The 22,383-nt window shown below is 33.6% G+C and overlaps 1 protein-coding gene across 1 annotated transcript in view; it reads right to left on the bottom strand.

The window, feature by feature from the left end:
* The window catches only part of XIRP2 (xin actin binding repeat containing 2), a 389,948-nt gene that overhangs the window by 124,672 nt on the left and 242,893 nt on the right, over positions 1–22,383 (bottom strand). Inside the window, exon 2 of the mRNA XM_074303209.1 lies at positions 16,211–16,364. Within this exon, the coding sequence (XP_074159310.1) occupies positions 16,211–16,364 (154 nt within the window). The remainder of the gene's footprint in view (positions 1–16,210; positions 16,365–22,383) is intronic.

Below are 22,383 nucleotides of genomic sequence, written 5' to 3' on the forward strand. Positions count from 1 at the left end.
TGCACAGTCATCAGATATAATGAGACTTTGAGATAGAGTCTCACTATATCCCCCAGAATCATTTGAATCCAGTGGCAAGACAATGGTCAGGACAACTGGAGATGACCTCCAATGCAGTGTGAGGCATTCACATGAAATGAACTTGAAATTCACTATTTAGGTTACCTTTTCCTAGTGTCTCTCTCAATTTATCAATGATCTTCCCCAAAATGGCCCCTAGACATGAATGCAATTCTGTAGATTTAGTTTATTCAAATAAGAGTAGAATAGTACTGCATTCAGTCAAAACATACTTGAATGAAATACTTATTACTTGCTAGACACCATGGTAAGACCTAGATAATAAAAGAGTGCTTGCCCTCAAAGAACTTAAAAGCTAATATAGTTGGTACTTCTAAAGATGCCTATTTTTTTGGGGGGAAGATGATTGTTAATTCATAAACTCATAAAATCATTAGCTCTTTTTTTTCTGATGAATTGCTGCTATACCATGCCCATTCTCATATGTACTGAATTTTTGAATCCAAATTTATCTTTACACTTATCCCTATAATAGTTTATCATCTTAAATTCAACTTGACATTCTAGACTGGAAATTTTTTTATGTGCCATCCAATATGTCATCTATGTTCAGAGCCTTATATCATCTTTAGATTTGGTAAGAATTGGTTCAGTTATCTCCACATTATCTTTGCCATTTTTCATGCTATTTTTCTCAACAAAAACCCACCTTTTCTCCACTTTTGGCAGTACTCATTCCTTTCTTTTATCTTTATTAACTTTCTCTGGCTTTATGGTCTTTACCCCAGATCTGTTACTATCTGTCAAACTATATCAGCTTATTCAGATTCTTAGTTCTAGCCTAGACAAAATTCACATCTTGGCAGGTCACAGAGGCCATAAATTTAGAGCTGTAAGGGCACTTAGTGGATATCTAGACTAACTTTCTCATCTCGCATATAAGGTAAAAGAACAGATAAGGTGATATCCAGAAAAATGAAGTTACTAATGCAAGGTCGAACAGGTAATATCAGATATGGGAGTTGAATCCAGAATCTCTAGCCTTAAATTCGATATTCTCATTATTTGGTTAAAATATATAAAAATATAAGATGAGAAATGATTTTGAAAAATATATAGAGATAGACCATAACCAATTATCTTAATAAGCAGACTTACTGATACATTTGCCAAACTGAGAATATAAACAGAATGAGATTTTTTTTAAGTATTATGGTATGGACACTCCTATCTCAGAAACAACTGTCAAGTATACCAGATTGCTTCAAAAGTCACTTTAAACTGATTTAGAAATATGACAACAGGAAAGTGAGCTGCTATTACCTCTAAACAACTTGTCAGCCACAGAAACATAAACAGTTCAGGAATATATCTATCTTGCCAAAAGCATAAACTCAGATTTAGAATTTGGATAGTAATAGAATTTTCACATTTAACAAATTGTTCTAGCCAGGAAATAGATAGGTGAGGCAAGGACTTTTGATGCAACCCCTCTTCCCCCATCCCATACCATCTGCTTTGACAATTCACAAAAATGAAGAACTCAAGATCCACCTAAATATCTAACCCTTCCTAAAGTATTCCTTCATTAAGCTCTTATCTTCATATAATTAAGTTGGGGAGAAAAGATATATAAATGGCCTATAAAAAAGGGATGTCTTTTGCCTTTTTCTTCTTGTAGAATGATAACAAAAATAACAGGAATTTGTAAAGCATTTAGTACACTAGAATACATCTCATTTCAAACTAATAGTTACATTGTTTCCATTTTGCAAATGAGAAAACAGGTTCTGAGAGTTTAAGGGATTCTTCTTTCCTTCATACCATATGTAGCTAAAGTAGAATTTGAACTTGAAATGTCTTGACCTTAAAGACTAGCACCATTTTTCTTATATACTTTTTTGATCATATACTTCTATTAGCATAAAAGAGAAAAAAAGCATATATCCCCAACATATGTACATTTATTTATGAATTGCATATATATCTTGTCATGCTAATAATCACATACATTAAATATTTATACAAAATAGACATTAAAAAGGTGGAGGTAACTAAAAATAAATCACATTTGATTTTATAATTGTTAAGGAACCACCAGAGTATGAGAGTTCATGGTCACTTTGGCAATTCTGGGAAGGGATGGATTGGAGTGGGGGAGAGAGGATGTCAAGACAAGGAAAACCAAGTAGAAGTCTATTATAGTACTCAAAGTAAGATGTGATGGGAACCTTAACCAGTGTGGCATCTTTGTGAGTAGGGAGAAAGGAACACATGGGAGGGAGGTTGCAAAGATAACAACTGTAAGATGTGATGATTGATTGCATAAGGGGGTAGGAGTACAGGGTCAAGTAAGCATATAAATGACAGATTATTAAGCTCTTATTTTGGTCCAATCACTGTTCTAAGAACATCTAAGTACAAAAACAAGACTATCTCTGCCTTAAAGGATCTTACATCCTAAAAGGAAGAGCAGATGAAGCTGGAGAAGGATGAAAATAAGCACTTATTAAAGTCTTTCTGTGTAACAGGCACTATGCTAAGTACTTCTACAAATTTGATTCTCACAGCCATCTGTGAGACAGATGCTGTTATTATCCTGATTTTACAGTTGAGGAAGTGAGGTAGATGGTTTAATTGATTTAGCCAGGATCACATTTATAATAAGTGTGGATTTGAATTCAGATCTTTCTTTCTATTCCAAGTTTAGTATTCTATCCACTGTGCTATCTAGTTGCCAGGGAAGGATGTTTTGTTTTGAAAAGTCACAAGAATGTGAGTGGAACAATAGGAAAGTACATTGACAAGCCTTTTCTATATGCAATAGTATTATTTATGTGATTATAGGTCTTAGAATAAGAGATGAAAAGAGGATGGAAGAAGGTATACTTGTGACAGCAGAACAAATAATGACTAATGGAAAGAAGAGGATGCATGAGTTCAGGAAGTTCAGAGTTGAGTGTCTTAGCACTTCATGGGCTTGATCTGTTGACATCTAGTTTGGAGAATGGAATAATAACCCCAGCAGGACAGAAAATGATCAAGAGAAAGACAAGAATTTATGATTTCAGAGAGTTCAGAGCTGACTGAAATTGAGGAGTTGAAAATTTCTCTGAGTTGTTACCTGGGTGATTAGGACAGTGGTTCCCTTAGTGATTGGAGATTTCAAAAGAGGAATGTGTTTTAGAGAAAAAAATAAAGTAACAAAGATCTACAATGCATATTGCAAATCATCTATGCCTGCCTATTCTTCCATCCCTCATTCTGTCCCAAACAAAATTGGAAAAGGAAGAGGGAGACTTTTGCTTGTGTGTTACCGTCCTAGAGCACATGCCTAATATCTGAGGGGAGGATATTTGAGGGTTGTGTGTGTGTGTGTGTGTGTGTGTGTGTGTGAATTTTACCAAGTGCATTTGTACAATAATTAGTCTGAGTACTAGAATAGGATTTAGATTATGGTCAGGGTGAAAGAAAGGGAGAAATTTTGAGTTTTCATAGCCATGTGAGAGGAGCAGGGAAATATGATTGCATTAGAAACATGCTTTCACATTAGCTAAGAGGGAGGGTGAAGTACTATTTTCCTTTCTACTTTCTTGAAGGATGATCATATGCATCTTGAAGAAAAGTGAAGCTCCCATTATGGAGACTTGTTCTATATCATGCTATACTTGTGCCTAATAAGACCTGTATAAATGTGTTGACTAAATGGAAAGGAAAAGGATGCAAGTAAAAAGACCCAGAAGCTGTAAGAGCTTTACATTTTCTGATACTAGTCCCTTCCTTTGTAGTTTTAATAACTTAATATATATACCAAGTAGATAACAAAGCAGTCATATGATTGAATCCAAGGCTCTAAGCAAGTATTTTAGAAAGCACTCTATTCTCCTTTGTTATATTTGAAGTTAGTGGAGAATACCACTAAAAGTGGTCCCTCCCCTTCATGTGGTCCAAGCAATGACTGCTTAGGCAGTATTTGTGCCTATCAAAATGATAGAGTTAAAATCATAGCACTTAGAGACTACTATAAAAAAGGAAAGAAAAGATGTACATATTAATTGGAGAAATACATGTATTCTGCTAACCGATTGCATTCTGTTCATTCAAATCTCTACATCTCAGGCTTCAAAATAATCATTCAAGTGACTAGGGTCTGGGCACAGAATCTGTCACCTACCTACAACTGATATATTAATTCATAAAAAGATAAAAAAGCTACCATTCTTATAAGATAAGACATTACCATCTCTTTGTCTGATAAAGTGTAAATGTATGCCTGTATAAAAGCTAGTTCTCCTATTCCAATGAAAAGATCCTTTTTTTTGTCTGCTTTTTTTCCCCCTAAAACCTATATACCTTTGATTCATATCCTATTGAAAAGTATGCCTTCACATGTAATCTAAACCACTGTTAACATTTAACAGAGCTTTTCCCCCAAGTCATTAGCAGCTCCCAAAATCACTTAAGATGTTTGAATTATTGTTTATTATGAGGCACTTGAAATGCAAATCACTTATGCAAAATTCTGCAGCTCTTGGGACAAAATCCAGATTGTCTACCAATATATGAACAAGACAGTGAGACTTCACAGGACTTTCCATCCCCATTCTCACTAAAAAAGACCCTAAAATATACATATCTCGTATACCTAAGCTTCATTCCTTAACATTTAAAATATGTAATATTTCACTTATAATGAAATTAGGACTTATTTCAAAGCCATCTAACCTTATATCAATTCCTCCTAAAAAAGAATTCTACCTTCACTTTTAAAAAGTGATTCACTTTTAAAACTTGCAAAACTGTGACAAAATTCCACAAAATTGGAAAGAAATTGAAAACTGGGATAGACTCTAATAAAATATGACATCAATTTTTCCTCAGAGAAAAGAGTTGATACCCCCCCCAAAATGACCATATTTACACATGACATTAGAAATCATACTGGAGATTCATTTTTTTTAACTTAAGAATGTTAGTAAATAATAGAAAAAAGCTTTTATAAAAAGCCCAGATATACATTCATAATTCCAAATAGGGACTCCTGCCTTTCTGACTAGGGATATTCTTCCATAACATATGCACAATTGAATGACATTTCGTATTCTCTCTAAAAATCTGAAATTTGCTATCCCATAATTGTTTGCCTTGTTCTTGCATGCATTTGGCACCAGGTAAGATAGCTTTGTAGTTAGCTAGAAACAAAGACTTTTCAGATGTCTATGTTTCCCTTCATTCAAATGCACATGTAAAGATGGGGAGATTGAGTTGTAGTTTAGAACAGGTCATGATATTGGTATTTGGTTGAAATCCAGTAGAAAATAATTAGTGTTCTCTTATTTGTAAGTCCTCTAGGGATACTGAAAAGCACACTGGTATGAAGTGAGGAGATGTGGGTTCTAGATCTGTGCGGCTAACTTTGTGTCCTTAAGAAGAAAATATTTCACTTCTCTGTGGATCAGTTTTCTAAAAATGATGTCTACTTCAGCACTAAGATCCTATGCCCTCATTAAGTTACTGTAAATATTCATTTTAAAATGTTTTCTCTCTCTTTTTGGTGAGGGTAAAGGGCACTTAAAACCATTTTAACAACTAGACCAGCAGCTATTTGGCTTTCAGAGTTAGAAGAAACCCATCTGGTCCAAACTTCTCATTTACAGATGGGGAATTTGAGACATATGGTTTCTTGGAGGACACTAAAGTTAATATTCTCTTGTAGATAGTTACTAGTTGCATGAGCTTAGACAAGTCACTTTCTCTATGCCTCAGTTTCTTCATTTATAAAAAAGAAAGGCTTGGACTAACTGACAAGATCCCTGATAGGTCTAAATCTAGGTTTATAAAAGGAAGAACAGCAAAAAGCTATGATTCATAGAGGTGGGGAGATGGGAAATCAAGGATGAACTTTTACCCACCAAGCATCTCACTCAATAGAAATGTCTCTGACATCCTAGCCATCTGTTGATATCCTTATTTGGTAACTTAAAGTGTATGCTAAAGAAATAGCTATGAAGCAAATAATAAAGAAAATCTGCAAAAATTGGTTTCATGATGGCTACATGTTCAAAACATTACTAAATGCAATAGAATCCAAACCTTCCCTCCCCATCTTTGCATAGGCCAACTCCAGCCACTGCTAAGGGGAAACTTAGGAATTGAGTCATAACTATTATGATATGACATCATTTGGAGAATTGGTCTCAAATTTTGCCCATGATGTTCATGAAAGAGCAATGCCATTACTAAGCATAACAGAGTTAGCATGATAACATTACCCATAATAAACCTAGAGATAATCAAAGCTTTCACAACAATTACAACATGAAATAATCTTTATTTTTCAATGCATTAGGCAAGTATTATTTTTAATACTACTTCTTTAAGTAATCGCAATTGTTTATAGAGCTTTTTCCCCCATATGTAGGTACTGACCCAATAGGATTCTTTAAAATAGTATTAAAGTAACTTCTGGCTAGGACTGAAAGTACTATTCTAATTGGGTCTTCATATACTATTTCACAATTTGAACCTGACATATTAAGAGCTTAGAATGACACACTGACTTTATTCATAGGAAATTATTTTAGTGTGTCTCTATTATGACACATGTGATTTGTATGACCAGGATTTGGAAGTAGGATCATAAGGTTACCCACATTGATGTAAATACCTAAATACAGAGACTTGGCTATTTACAATGCAGGGTTTAAGAGAATGAATTTTGTCTGGACTGGTAGGTGAAATATAGAAAGATAGTTTTCATACAGCTCATTAAATTCAAAACTAAAAAAATAAAAAATAAAGAAGAGTCAATTAATCTAGATAGTCTAAAAAGAGAATCAGTTAAGCATCAATACAAAATGCACAAAGAAGATATGTAATATACATTACTTTGCAAAAATAACATTGACTCAAAAGTGTCAGAAATTTGTATTTAAAAGCTTTAATTTTCTTCAAGTATAATTTCAAAAGAAAAAGATGTTATAAAAAAAATAGAATAATAGCTATTTGGCTAAAATAGAAAAGAAGTAAAAGACTAAAATATTCTTAAAAAAATACTAATAAAATGCTTTAACCTTTTCAAGGTTACATCATCTGAATGGGAGTAAGATGCTTAAGGCCTATTTTTCCATTTCCAAAATTAGGGGTATCCAAAGTCTGTCTATTCCTTGGATGGTAGGAGCTCCATGATCAAGTTGCACTGTCTGCCCCACCCCATTACATTTTACATAGGTGAAGTCATATTAGACTGAATACTAAGCATAGCCTCAACGGGGAAAAGGCTTTATAATTGGACTGTCTGGCTCCACTATTTCCCCCATCCTTTAACCCTTAGTAGTTGAGGAGACAGTGTGATTATAGTAAAAAGAAAAGAAAAGAAAAAGAAAAAGAAAAGAAAAGAAAAAAAAAAGCCAATGGAGATAGTGGTTCATTTTGTGTTTTGTACTTTCGCCATCTAACAGTAACTAGTACATAGTAGGCGTTTAATAAATTCTTATTGACTGTTGAATGATATAGAATCTTGAAAATGTATTCATAATCCCAGCTGACACTTAATAGCCTTGTACACAAGCAAGTTATTTAATCTTCTTGCATCTGTTTCCTCAAAAAAAGTATAATAATATCTGAACTCTCACTTCCCAGCCATCTCCAAACTATGCCACCTGCTCCCTTACCATCATCCGCATCTCCTCCCAATAGAAATTTGAATTCTTTCCCTTAAAGGTGTGCTTTCATCTTATTTTTGCCTAGATTTTTGACCTCTATCTTGCTATCTCAAAATCTAACCCCCCCTTCCACATACATATACTTTTTTGCTCCCTTGAAAGTGGTGTTTTCCCCAAGTAGAATTTAAGAATCCTTAAGTTTTATTTGCTTGTGTTTTCATCCTAAGTGCACTTGAAAATTCCTCTGTTTACTTAACTCCTGTTTAACACCTACTTTGACCATTCCCTGAGATGTACTTTGAATCTCTTCTCTGTTTAGAACCTATAGTTTTCACCCAACCCTGCCAGTCTACATAACATGTACCAGAAGATTCTTATCCTGCAGTTTTTTTTTTTTGTCTGTTTTGTTTTGTTTGTTTTTTGCTGAGGCAATTGGGGATAAGTGACTTTCCCAGGGTCACACAGCCAGGAAGTGTTAAGTGTCTGAGGTCATATTTGAACTCCGGTCCTCCTGACTTCAGGGCTTGTGCTCTATCCACTGAGCCACCTAGTGTCTACATAAACTGGAATTTCTGATTTTCATTTGAAAATCTGGTCCATCCTATTACCACTCTAGAACCATAACCATTTAAATTAATTGTCTGTCTGTCTGTCTGTCTGTCTTTCTCTCTCTCATACACACACACACACACACACACACACACACACACACACACTTTGAATTATATTTTTGAAAGCCATCTACTTTGTTTTGGTGATGGTTGGAAAGGTTGGAGAGCTGACGCTAAAAAACAATATCTGTATATATAATATAAAAACCCATTATGGTATGCTGCATTGATTTCAAAGAAGCTGAATATGCACATTTCAGCATTGTCCATCAACTAGAGAAGTTCACAATGGCCAAATGAAACCCATTATACTTGCAAATATTTCATTTTTCCAATCAGAACTTATAATGGAGTCTGTGTTCAATATTGGCAAATCAGCAGAATAATAGGTAACATTCCAATGATACCCAGATAGTAGAGCTACTACATTCTTTCTATCCTATACCTACATTTCACAGTCATTTACCATTTTGTGCCTTTAAATGTGGGACTTTACAAAAATTTCCTTCATTTCCAATCATTGTTTTACTTTGCCCCAAATTTCCTAAGATAAATGCATATTTATTTTGATCCTGAAACTCCAGCTAAGAAAAACATTTTCTGGGGAAGAGAGAAAGTATAGAAATTTGTAATACAATTATAACTTTTAAAATAATATCCAGTTGTTTTCGATCTCAAAAAAACCACTGGGGCTTAAGGTGGTCACTGTTTCTACTTCATGTCATTTGATGTGCTCATATTATAAATCTCTCCCTGACTCACCTCCCTGAGCTCAACCTGTGTTTACAGGGTTTTTTTTTCTTATTATTAATGTATAGAAATATTCCTGCATTACAATGTACTGATTTATAGAGGCCATGTAAAAAGAATCATGAATTGGCCTTTAATAGAATATTTCTCAGAACAGGAAACTTTCTCAGCTGTCCATTCCTGCAAGCCTCATGATTTAACTTTGGAATTTGCTTTGACTTGCTGACTGGATTAGGTCCTAAGTGCTCAGGGGAGACTCCAAGGGAAAAGAAAATGAAAGTGTGCCCATGTTTCAGAAAAAAGTAACATACACAACTTAGTCTTTTTATAGAGCAAGTGTGGTTAATTGTTCACACAGATAAAATTCTTCATTTTAGAAAAAAGGAATTTGCTGAAGAATTATTTTTAAATTATGGATACTTCTAGTATACTTTGAATATTATCCTGCTTGCAAAATTTTGGTTTACACAAATTTCAGGAAAAGTTTTGTTGATATATGTGTACTTCTATTCCATAGTATTTCTTTGATTCATTAGAATGTAATGTTTTCATTGAAAAAATGAATATGTACTATTTTTCATGATACATTAAACCATCCATTGGCATTTTATACCAATATGCTTGAATCACATCTTTGACATTTTCTCAGAAGTTGATTTCTTTTTTCAACTCCAACATATTTTCTGCAAAAGGCTCATTATCTCATCTCAAAATAAAGTTGGGTTCACAGCAGTCTAATTCATTGTGCGGTCTATGTGAGACAATCTATATGAGAAACACCTGTCCTGTATAAAAAATGAAGCACAAAGGCCATAGCATCATCAGGTTAGCTCTAAAAATGACCTTAGAGCCCATCTAGAGCTGATCTAGCCCAACAACCTCATTTAATAGATGAACATTTTCTAAATGAAGTTCAGAAAGTTTAAATGATTTACTGGTAGATAGATTCAGAATTCAAACCTAAATCTATTGACTCCAAATCCATGAATAACAGATATAAAAGCCTAGGAAATCAGGCAACGCAGGTGTCCAGAATTACTGCAGACTTGCCTGTATGAACTGTCTCTAGTACCTTTGGTTTGAATCACAGAATTTGAGATTTGGAAAGTACTTCAGAAACCACAGAGTCAAATTCATACACAAAAGGATTGCTTATTATAATATACCCCAAATTCCTTCTCCAACTTCTGCTTGAAGGCCATGAAAGAGGGAGAACCCATAACCACTTGAGACACCCCATTCTGCTTTTGGGCTGCTTTCATTGTTAGTACATTTCTCCTGACGTCAAATTGCTGTCTTTTTAATTTTCACACATTGCTATTTGTTCCAATATAGAGACCAAACAGAACAAGAATTATCATTCCCAGTTGTGACAACCATACAAATACTTGAAGACAGCTATCATGTTCCCCTGAGACTTCTTCAAGTTGCTCATGCACCATTACTGCTTCTTGAGAACTATTTGTTTGACAGAGAACTGGTTATCATTTCATTAGCATCTCCAGAATAAAGTTTATATTGAATGTAACTTCCAGATAAATGTGGTAGGTGTGTACGTGTGTGTGTGAGAGGGAGAGAAAGAGAGACAGACAGACAGATGACAGAGAAATAGATAGGCAGAAAGGGAGAGATAGAGTGACAAGAAGTAATAAGGAGTTACAGAGGGAGACAACATAAAGACTTTTAAATAATAAATAAATAAATAAATCTGCCTCATATAGTTAGTAGGGCTACCTTTGATATGTCATATTACATTAGAAAAATTGTAAGAGCCAGATGAATGAGAATGTAAAGGTCATAAAATATACAGCTTTCAGAAGATAATCCTTGCATGAGGATTTTAGTATGGATAACCCCAGCCTAACTTTCACATCAGTAGGAAGCCCTTATATCCCTGGAATGGTGAGATACATTGGATATTATTTAGTTCCATTACCAAAGTCTAATACGTGAGGATTCTGATTTGAAATTAATGATAGTCATTTATATCCAGATGGTCTAGGCAGGTTAAGAGCAGCTGAACAGGTGAATTTAAGCTTTTGTTGTTCCATTGTTTCGATGCTGTCTGACCTTTTGAGGGTCCATTTGAGATTTTCTTGGCAAAGTGGTTTGACATTTCCCTCTCTAGCTCATGTTACAAATGAGGAACCGAGGCAAACAGAGTTAAGTGACTGCTAGTAGGTATTTGAGACCATATTTGAACTCAGGAAGATGATTCTTACTGATTCCCAATTTCAGTACTCTATTTAAATAATGTTACTCTTCTATAAAAGGAAACATAAACTCAGACACAAGTTAGAGCAGCTACTGGCATAAGCTTTGAGGGCAACTGCAAATAAATACAAACCCTAGAAAGTATTACTGCAGAAATCCTTTGAATTAAATTGCTGCCTCCCCTGTATATTTCTCTATCCCAAATCCTTAGAGTAAGGTTTATGCCTCTACCACAGTGATTCTTAACATTTAAATTGTGTTTTAATATTATAACACCTTTTGATAGCCTGGTGATTATTGAAATAGCCTACTGGTTCAAATACTTGTCTTAAGTCTTTCCCCACTTCAATCTATCCTCACTATTTGGTCATTAAAAAGATTTTCCTAAAGCATAAATCCCTTTACTCAAAAATTCCAGTGGCTTCTTATGATTTCCCACAGAATAAAATAAAAATTGGTCTATTTAGCATTCAAACCCTTTCATAATCTTTCCTTTTTCTTTCCAGTCTTCTTATGTCTTATTCTGTGACATTTTATGACATGCTACTAATGGTTTAATGAATGGAACAATCCATCTCTTGGCTCCAGAGTTATCCCTGACTGTCCCACTTTCTTGGAACACTTTCCCTCTTCTGCTCCAACTACTGAATTCCCTGACTTCTTTTAAATTCCAGTGAAAATCCCATCTTCTACAGAAAGCCTCCTCTCTTAATTCTAGTGCTTTCATTTTCTCAATGGCTTCCTCTTGCTCTATATAGCTTGCTTTATATATATACATATATATATATATATGTATATATATATTTGTTTTTATATTATTTCCTCCATTAAAACATTAGTTCCTTTAGGCTAGGCACTATTTTGCCCCCCCCCCTTTTTATAACCCTAGCACATAGCTTCATGCTTGGGACATAGGAAGCACTTAATGAATGTTGATTAATTGATTAGTGAAGCCTAGGGACCCCTTTTATGAGTAATATTTAAATGTATAGTAAAATGTCCTAATATTACTAAGAAAACCATCAATGCTGAAATACAGTTATCAAACTATTTTTGAAGTTTATGAATCCCAGATAACCTATAAATTAATTGTGACCAAAAGTAATGAGTCTATGACTTTTTAATCTTGAACCAATATGAGTGACTTAATGACTTCTCTGAAGTATTTAGCCATTTATACAAGTAAAGATATAGCACCTACAATTCTAGAATGATGATGTGTATGCTTTGAGAGACAAGGGGCTAGACCTTTTGCTCTCTCCTCAATAACTGGGACTCTTTAATGCTTTAGGGTCCTTAGTCACACTAATTAGGAATACAGGCATGTGACATTCTAGCCTCAGTTGACCTTGAGGCTATATGGATATTCTGTATAACCTCCCATCCCAAGTTAGGCTTAATAGGACCCCAAAACAATTTAGGGAATTTCAAAGTGTCACAGCTTGAAGGCACAATGACTAAGTACAGGGTTTTCATGAAGATTGGGTATTCCATGTCATATACCAACAATTTATGTTAAGACTTTGAAATCAGAGTAGAGAATCACTACTATTCTGTTGCCACATTTTTGTGGAGTCCATTCTATAAGAACAATAGTTGGGATTCTTTGAAGAAAAAGCTTCTCATTTAAATCTTTTCCATAAAGGCTTTTTTATTTCTTATCATTTACTGAAATTAATAATCTACTGTGAGATGACAGAAATAATGCTGCCCATCTATAAAAGAAGCATGCTAGGCACAAGAAATAAGTAATGTGTTGAGTAAAGAGACATTACTATGAACAGGAGATATAAGTTCTGTCAAGTCACTCTCCAGACACCAGATCTAAAAAGTCTTCCCTGTAATTCTCATTAGAGAAGAACAAATCATTTAGAGAAAGACAAATGATACTAATACTATTTGCTGGTACTGGTCTGTGACTAAATATCAATTATGTTGCAGATTTCAAAAGGAACTTTTTTGCTTAGATGATGTTTAATGTTAAATATACTGATGTTTCATTTCCTTTTAATGTAGAGACCTCTGGTATTTATCAGATGAACTGCTTCCTGGTCTGAGACTTAGTATTCCCCAGGATGACTAAGCTCTACGAAATAAGCCATGGAAAAGATACATGGACTTAACCCTAGACTTTGCTTTTCCTTTAATGAAACCATTGTTTTTTAACAGTTTGAAAAAAGTACAAGAAGGAAAAACTTGGCAACTTTATCACTATAAGAAGCTTTTACTAGTTTTTTTAAGACTTCCTCCTTAGTGTGGGAATTAATATAATTTCAATTTCTGTTGACATTAATATATCCTATTCTCTGCTCATCCATATCCTCAAACCTGTAGATAAGTGTGCAGAGAGAAAGGAAGGGGGGGGGGTTGCCTATTCTATCACTTCCTGTAGGAAGTTCAGCTGCTCTGAGGAATTACTATCTCTAAAAATCTTAAGATTAGACAAAAAGGAAGATGTAGAAACATGAATGGGATGAGAGAGAGTGACAGAGGCAGAGAGAGATAGAGAGAATGAGAGTGAAAGTTAGAGAAATTGAAAGAGAATGACGAAAGAGAGAATAACTGAGAGATTTAAAAAGTTCTTATTTTCAAGATTTAGCTAATAATATAGGAATATATGATACTTCCACTTGGTTACAGAAATTTTAAAAGTAACAGTCTGTTTTGTTAAAACTGTCAGGGAAAATTAACGACCAATTTAAGAATAAAGAATGAATTTAGCTTTAATGAAGCTGAATAAGAAAGAGAAATGTGGCAGGTAATTTCAAAAGCTTCCTATAAAAAGCCTTGGAAACAGGAATCTTTAATGTATTTTATTCTGTTAGCTTTTTATATGTTCATGACCTAGAAAATTAAATTTTAAAATTATGACTCCAAGAGCAAAAGCTGAGAAGAAAAATATTGTGGTAAAAGGGTTTTGAATCACATGTTTGTGTTTGTATGTATATGTGTGTGTGTGTGTGTACCTATATGTATGCATCTATACCTTTTTTTTTTTACCATGGATGACTGGATGCCCTCGTCATCTTACTGAAGACGAAGAACTATCCCTTCCCACTAATGAAAGCTTTTAACTGACTGAAAGGAATTGTTGGTTTTGTCATAGTTGGAAGAATGTGTGAGAACAAGCCAAAAGGCTTGGTGTAATTTTTCTTACCCAACAGTTTTGTCTTTAAATTTGACTTAACATCTTGAATATCCTCTACAATCATAATATATGATTCTCCTGTGCAAATTTCATAGCTTACTTCTAGAAGCTCCTGATAAAAGTCTGCAAATGATAATGATTGACAAATCTATGCATTGAACATTGTCTTTAGTGGATAGCAAGGTAGATTTAGTGTACAACAAGACGGCTCAGAAAATATAACCCTGGGCCTGAAATCAGAGTGCTAGGCCTGGAATCAAGAAGACTAATCTTCCTGAGTTCAGATCTGGAATGGGTTAGTCACTTCATCCTGGATATCTCAGTTTCCTAATCTGTAAAATGAGCTGGAGAAGAAAATGGAAAAAAAACATTGCAGGAATTTTTGTCAGAAAAGCCCAAATGGGGTTGCAAAAAGTGAAGCAGGATTGAAAAATGACTGAACAACAAAGTGCATGAACTCACTCAACTCTGTTCTGTGCTTACATTTATTTTTTCACCCCAATCTTCCCTTTTTATCTCATCACATCCCTTCGAATCCTTACAGCTATCCCTTTTGAATCTTCTCTTCACAGAAACATAGGATGTCAGGTCTGGAAGGCTAGAAATAAGACCATCTAACCCAATTCCTTAATTTTGTGGAACAATAACAGGGACACAAAGTGACTTTCAAGATTATGTAATTTAGTGCAGTTCCATTGCTAATATCTAGATATCTATTCTATCTCTAGTGCTTTTTCTAATTAGGCACCATTTGCCATGTATTAAAGCAAAAGACTACAAATCTTAAATTTCATAAAGATATAATGTGACACTAACAGTCACTGAACTTAGTGTTAGCAATGTTTTATAAGTAAGTATATTTTCCCAAATTTTGAATGACATTTCACACAAAAAAAACGCACATTACCAAAACAAACTTGCTTGTCAATGTGAAAGTTATTTTTTGTTTTGTTTTGTTTTTTTTTTTATGTGAGGACATACCTGAAAACACTGAGTCATTTAATATTTTTTCTTTTAACAAATGTTACTAATTCTAAATTATACTTGGTTAAAATGGAAAATCATGTTAGTGCCTCTTCATATGTCATAAATGCTTCCTCCATTTTTCAATAAATTATTTATATTTTGCAATTCTGTCATTGTTGAAAATTATGGTAATGATGCAATTTCAAACATATGAGCTATTAACATTTTAATGGCATTTCAAAAACATTAATCAAATTTATATGTTTTTCTCCCAAAATGTGACATTGTCCTGTCACATTTTATACCAAATTCATTAAGCACATTTAGTTTAATCGACTGAAGACAAGCTGCTAGAAGGCCTTTTTAAAAATTTTTTATTTTGCAAGTGACAGGCAGTCATACTTCATTCTTTTACTACCCGCTGACTTAGTGAAACAAATATGGTTTTTCCTTTTGTCACAAAAGGAATAGCCAGAGGATGATCCAATGTATTGTTCTCTAACTATAGTTTTGGAAAACAAATGATTGCACTGATTTATTTGCAGCTAATAAACTAACTTATTCAGAGCTTTAGGACATAGGAGAAATTCAGACTGAATGCCTTCTGTATCACAATTCTTGCCCTGGTTTTTACAAATTTAAAAAAAGTATACTTTAAAAAACCCTATTTTTATTTTCCTGAATTGTGGTGTTTTGTTAGAAAGTAAGCTATCTGCTGCCTCATCAGTTTTTCCCCCTCACTGTTTTGAAAAGCAAACCTACCCACACACTTTATTAGCTTACTTCTATTGAACAAGGTGCTATGCCAAGAAATCAGATCAAAGTGTTATGCTAACCTTCAAAGTTGTTGCTGTGACCACTTTCAGATGACATCTTGTCAAAAGATGTTTTCCCACCTTTCTTGTCTGGATCTTTCACAGGACTGACGGGACGACTACTGGGCTGACTCTTCAATGCTGGGGAACACAAACTTCTCTCCGTTTCCACTTCCTGTTAGAAGACATTAAGGGGATGTGTGTTAAAAGCTATCAGTAGGAAACAGATGTGGCTTTCAGAGGGTTGGGAAGGCAAAAGATGGAGAGAGAGGGAGGGAAGGAAGAAGGGGGGCTTCTATCACAAGGGATATTTTCCAATAAGCTTTAGGGTAAATTTCTAACTTTACCGAGAACTACAGATGCAAGTATACAGTTTAGTTTACATTTCAGCCACCAATATGATTTCTGATTTAGCTTTTCTTTCATGTGGCTTCCCTCCCTTTTCACAAAGAGTGGAAATCTAATGCAATGCATGCTAATGTATGCAGTTTACTGAGTCCAAAAAAAGTCAATAGCTTGAAATTAAAAAAATAAATAAATAAATAATATGTATCAACATTATGTGCTGAAGACAAAGGAAAATTACATTTAAAAAAAATCATGCCCATCTGTGATATTTCAAAAGAATTATCAGTATCTGAAATAAAGAATCAATGCAGTATACTATTAAATAAAATTAAGGGTGGGGGGGACATACCATTTCCTTTACTACAGTGTTTCCAAAGTATACACCATAGAAAATGTATTGGGGAAATGCACACACACACACAAATTATACCTTTAAGTATTTTATTTTTTGGGGAAAAAAAAAAAAACTTTTAAAAAAGGGAAAAAAGGAAACAAATATCAGTGAGATTCCCTAAAGGGAAAGTCAATATATATATATGTATATTTTTTATTTGTTAGTCTGTTCCTCAAAAAAAAAAAAAAAGGCGGGGGGGGGGGAAGGATGGAGGGATGGTGTAATATAGACAGAAGTTTCTCCTATCCTTGTTCAAGAGATCTGAATGTTCACCCTCAGAGTATTCCTGGCACATAGTAAATACTTAATAAATGCTTGTTGACTTGCTGACTTCTAAACCAACAAGCCAGTAATATAATAAGTCACTTTTCACATTTATGGAATCTTCAATAGAGGGCTTAATGAATGTGACTTTAGGATTGAGAGGCAGCTCGGCTCTAAAAGCACTTTTTACAGTAGATTACTTTGCTGCATCTTCATCTGTCATAGGAAAAAAATAGCTCTTTGGCTAAATAACCTTTTGGCATATTTTCTGAATTGTACATCAATTAAAACAGAAGCTGCTATACAATTTCAATGTGCTGTGGTCTATTTGCATATACATAATAGTCTCTTTATTTAAACAAACAAGGTAGCTCTCTTGTTCATTATCTTTTTAAAAAAAAATTATTGTCACCATTAATTGAAGTTAGGCCCAAATTAGGCTAAATCAGTCTAAGATTATTTTCTTCATAATTTTTTTATTTTTTTTAAATTTAGTTTTCATCCATTATTGAAGTTAATATAAAACCTTGAGAAACAACATAGATTTTAAAGAATATAGGTTATTCTTAATAAGCAGTAAACAATATTTTGAGTGAAATGTCTCGACTAGCCCTGTGCCAGTCATCCACTGTAAATTCCAAGACAAATACAGTAGCATGTACTTTATTGAAAATATAAGTAGAGAAAATAATGTAAGTGGGTCAGAGAAATAGTTTTATTAACTGTATGTGAAATGCTAAACTAGCATAGACAGATAAAAGTTCATTCTATATTATTGCACTATAAGAAATGATAAGTAAGCTGATTTCAGGAAAGCCTGAAAAGATTTCAGTGAGCTGATACAAAATGACATGAGCAGAACCAGGAGAACATTTCACACAGTAACAGCAACATTGTGCTCCTTGCAGCAATCCAACACAATTCCAAAGAATTTATGATGGAAAATGGCTTCCATAACCAGAGAAAGAACTGATGAAGTATGAATGCAGACAGACATATTATTTTAACTTTCATTTCTTTTTGTGGTTTTATTATTTTGATCTCCTTTTTTTCTTTTATAATATGACAAATATGGAAATACATTTTACATGCTTGCACATATATAACTTATAGCATGTTGCTTACTATCTTAGGGAGGAAGCAGTAAAGAAGAGAAGAAATTTTCAAACTCAAAATTAAAAAAAAAGAATTCCAAAATTGTCATTACATGTAATTTAAAAAACCAACTATTTAAAAAGAAAAAAAAATGTTTATTTCAGAAAAGGTGCGTTTTCCCCACACACTTTATCAACATATACTTTGACATTCTGTGGCTTTACTATGAAATCAGAGTAAAAAAAAAAATGTTGAAAAATATTATTTTAGATTAAAGTATTTAAAAACAAAGTTAAAATAATGAAAACGTACTGATTTTTAGATTAGGAGACCTGATTTCAAATATTACTTCTGCTGCTGAATGACTTTAAGCAAGTTAATTATTCCCCTATGGCCTCTGTTCCTCATCTGTTAAAGGAGAGATGGTCTCTAAATTCCCTTGAATCTCTATAAGTCTGTGAGTCTATAAGTCTATTAAGAAGTTTCAGTTTCATATACTATGAAGATTTTCTTCAGGAATAGAATCAAATGGTACCAGACACGAGGAATTACTTTAAAATTTTGTGCTAATATCAAAGAGGCCAAAACCCTTTTCATCTTACTCACACTCTGCAAATCTGCAATATACTCTAGTATATCCTTAAATCTTCACCAATATTGTATCATCTTTCTTACTTCTCCCCTTACTTTTCAGACTTTTCAGGATCCTTTCTTCTGTTATATTCCCCTGTAAGAATATAAACTCTTTAAGAACATGGACTGTCTTTTGGATTATTGACGTCTGAGCACTTAGTATAGTAAACATTTAACATGTTTTATCTAATATTTCATCATGTTCTTCCAAGGTAAATACATAAAAAAATTAAACTGGCTCTGTCTTAAGGAAAACACAACAAAAAGATTAGTCATTCACTAAAATATGAGACATTTCCAACTTAATTATCATGTCCAAAATAGGCAGGTTTGCAAAACCTTGAATTGTCATTTAGTCTTTTTTGCTTCAATTTCCTTATCCATAAAATGAATTGGAGAAGAACTCCACTCTAGTATTTTTGTCAAAAAAAATCTCAGTAGGATCATAAAAAGTTGAAAATGACTAAAAAATAACTGAACAATAACAAAGGCCTATAGTAGAGTGGTGGCAGTCTCAAAAGAGAAAGAGGCAAAAAATGAGAGCTGTTATAAAGATGAAATCAATAGGCTTTGTCAACAGATTGGATATGGGTTGAAGAGTGAGAAAGAATAAGGAATTTGGGAGGATATTTAGCTTGGGAGCCTGGGTGACTAAGAGAATGAGATTATATCCAAAAGTTATAGCAAAGTTAAGAAGAGAAGTTTTGAGAGGTGGGATATTGAGTTCAGTTTTGAAGATATTGAGTTTAAGGTATTCAGGTCAAAATGTCCAATAGGAGTTAAAGATATAAAATTGGAAGTTAGTGAGATATTAGGACTGGATAAGCAAATTTGAGAATCATGAGCATAGATGATGGGCCTTAATGTGATCACCAAGTGAAATAGTATAGAGGAGAGAAGGCAGAGCCAAGTAAAACGAAGCCAGGAAGCTGTTAGAGCTTGCCCCATTTTCCTTGAAAACCACATGAATCAGCTTCTAAACAGAGTCTTGAATGACAGAACCTATGAAGAGACTAGATGAAAAAATGTTCCAGCTTAAGATAGGTTGGAAGGACTTCAAGAAAAGCCAGTCTCATGGGAATGAATGGGGTGTGCAACTCAGCTCAGTATCTGGAGTAGCCAGTGAGAGGGTCTTAATCACAGTGGATTCACAATCAAGACCTTGGGTTCTGACTCAGTAGAGCAGATCAGTGGAAATCTTCCATTCCTAAAGAAGACAAATTGCCAGTCTGGGAAACCAGGCAATAACAGGCAGAACTAGGTTAGATTACCCCCAGTGCTGTGAGCAAAACAACACAAAGTGTCCATATACTCAAAGGCAAAGCTCAACGCTGCACAAGAAGCTTAGGATAGGGCTCCTTGTGCCTCAGGATCAGAGTTCAAATTTAAAAGTCGCAAAATAAGAGGGGGGGGTGGTTATGATGATAATAGCACCTATTTCCCTATCTCCTAGGATTGTTAGATGGATAAAATGAAATGTTATTTATCTTAGCTTAGCACAGTGCCTTTCATTTAATAATATTAGTTAGTAATGTTAGCAATTAACATTGTCCATTTATTTCCACTGATTCAGACACTCTGATACCCAGAAGTGCAGAACCTCACTGCTGCAATAGATTTCTGGTTGTTCCTTTGATTTGAGATTGGTCTCAAGTCTCTCTCCATACAAGTGCATTCTCTATTTCTTTACCTATATAAGTGATTTTTACCAAAATGCAGGTATTAACATATTAGTCCATTCCAGCACTGCTTTCAGAATCATGAGGCTTCCTATTAGTTATACAATCATATATTAATTAATAGATAGCATTTATATAATGTTTTAAGATTTTTTCAAAGAAGTATACATATATTAATTATTTGACCTTACAACAATAATATAAGGTAGATGAACTGATATTAGTTTCAAAAAGAAACCTTGGAAGAGCTCAAAAATATTTTAAAACTCAAATGAGAGATAGAGGGGAAAAGTAGGAAAAGAAATGAGAATAGTGTAAGAAAACTATGAGAAAAAAAATTTCACCACTACATAGCTTGGTAAATAGGCAAAATGATAAAATAAAAGCACAAAAAACCACCATAGAAAAGAATTTCTTAAAAACCAGAATTGGTTAAATGGAAAAGGGAGTGCAAAAGCTCACTGAAGAAAATAATTCCTTAAAAATTAGAATTGGACAAGTGCAAGCTTATGACATCAAGAAGCAGAAGCAGATATGAAATATCTAATTGGAAAAAAAAATTGACCTAGAAAAAAGTTCAAAGTTCAAGAATAGATAATTTTAAAATTATTGGACTATCTGAAACACATGATCAAAAAAAGAGCACAGACACCATTTTTAAAGAAATTATTCAGGAAAATGTCCCTGATATTCTAGAACTAGATGTTAAAATAGAAATTGAAAAAAATAAATTTGTTATTTCCTGAGATTTCCAAAATGAAAACTCGCAGAAATATCATAGCCAATTCAGAATTCCAAAGTCAAGGGAAAAAAATATTTCAAAGAGCCAGAAACAATTTCAATATCACAGAGCCATAGTCAGGATCAGAGAAAATTTACATTAATGTATCAGAGGGCTTGAAATATGATATTTTGGAGGACCAAGATGATAACACTACAACCAAGAATCACCTACCCAGAAAATTTGAGTATAATTCTTCAGGGGAAAAATGGATATTTAATGAAATAGAGAACTTTCAACTATTCATGATAAAAAGACCAGATCTGGATAGAAAATTTAATTTTTAAGTACAAGACGCAAGAAAAAACATAAAAAAGTAAAGGGAAGAGAAATCATAAGTAATTCAGTAAAGTTAAACTATTTACCTTTCTACATAGGAAAATAATATGTTTATACCTAAGAACTTTATCATTTTTATGGTAGTTAGAAGAAGTATGTATGCATAAACAGAAAAGTGTGAGTTGAGTATGATGGGATGATTTCTAAAAAAAAATTAAATTAAAGGTTCAGAAAGAAATATGCATTAGGAGAAGTTGGAGAAGTAGTATTGGGCAATTTATCTCAGATTAAGAAGCATGAACAAGCTTTCATAGCTAAGAGAAAATGAAAAGAATAGCAGGCAGTATTTGACTCTTACTCTCATCAGAATTGTCTCAAAGAGGAAATAACATGCACACTCAGGTATAGAATGTATCTTATCATATAGGAAAGTAGGAGAGAAGAGGCTTCAGAGAAGGATAAGACTGATAGAAAGGAGAAATATTAGGAGAAGTAAAAGCAAAACAATTATGAGAAGGGACAGAGTGAAAAGGGAGGCAAGAATAAATGGGGGAAATAGGATGTGAAGGAATATACAGTAATCATAACTGAAAAATAATTTATAGCAAGTTTCTCTGATAAAGCTTCATTTCTCAAATATATAAAGAACTGAGTCAAATTTATAAGAATAAAAGCCATTCCTTGTTAATTAATAGTTAAAATATATGCAGTTTTGAGACAA

Source organism: Sminthopsis crassicaudata, chromosome 3, assembly GCF_048593235.1.
Source record: "Sminthopsis crassicaudata isolate SCR6 chromosome 3, ASM4859323v1, whole genome shotgun sequence".
Lineage (NCBI taxonomy): Eukaryota > Metazoa > Chordata > Mammalia > Dasyuromorphia > Dasyuridae > Sminthopsis > Sminthopsis crassicaudata.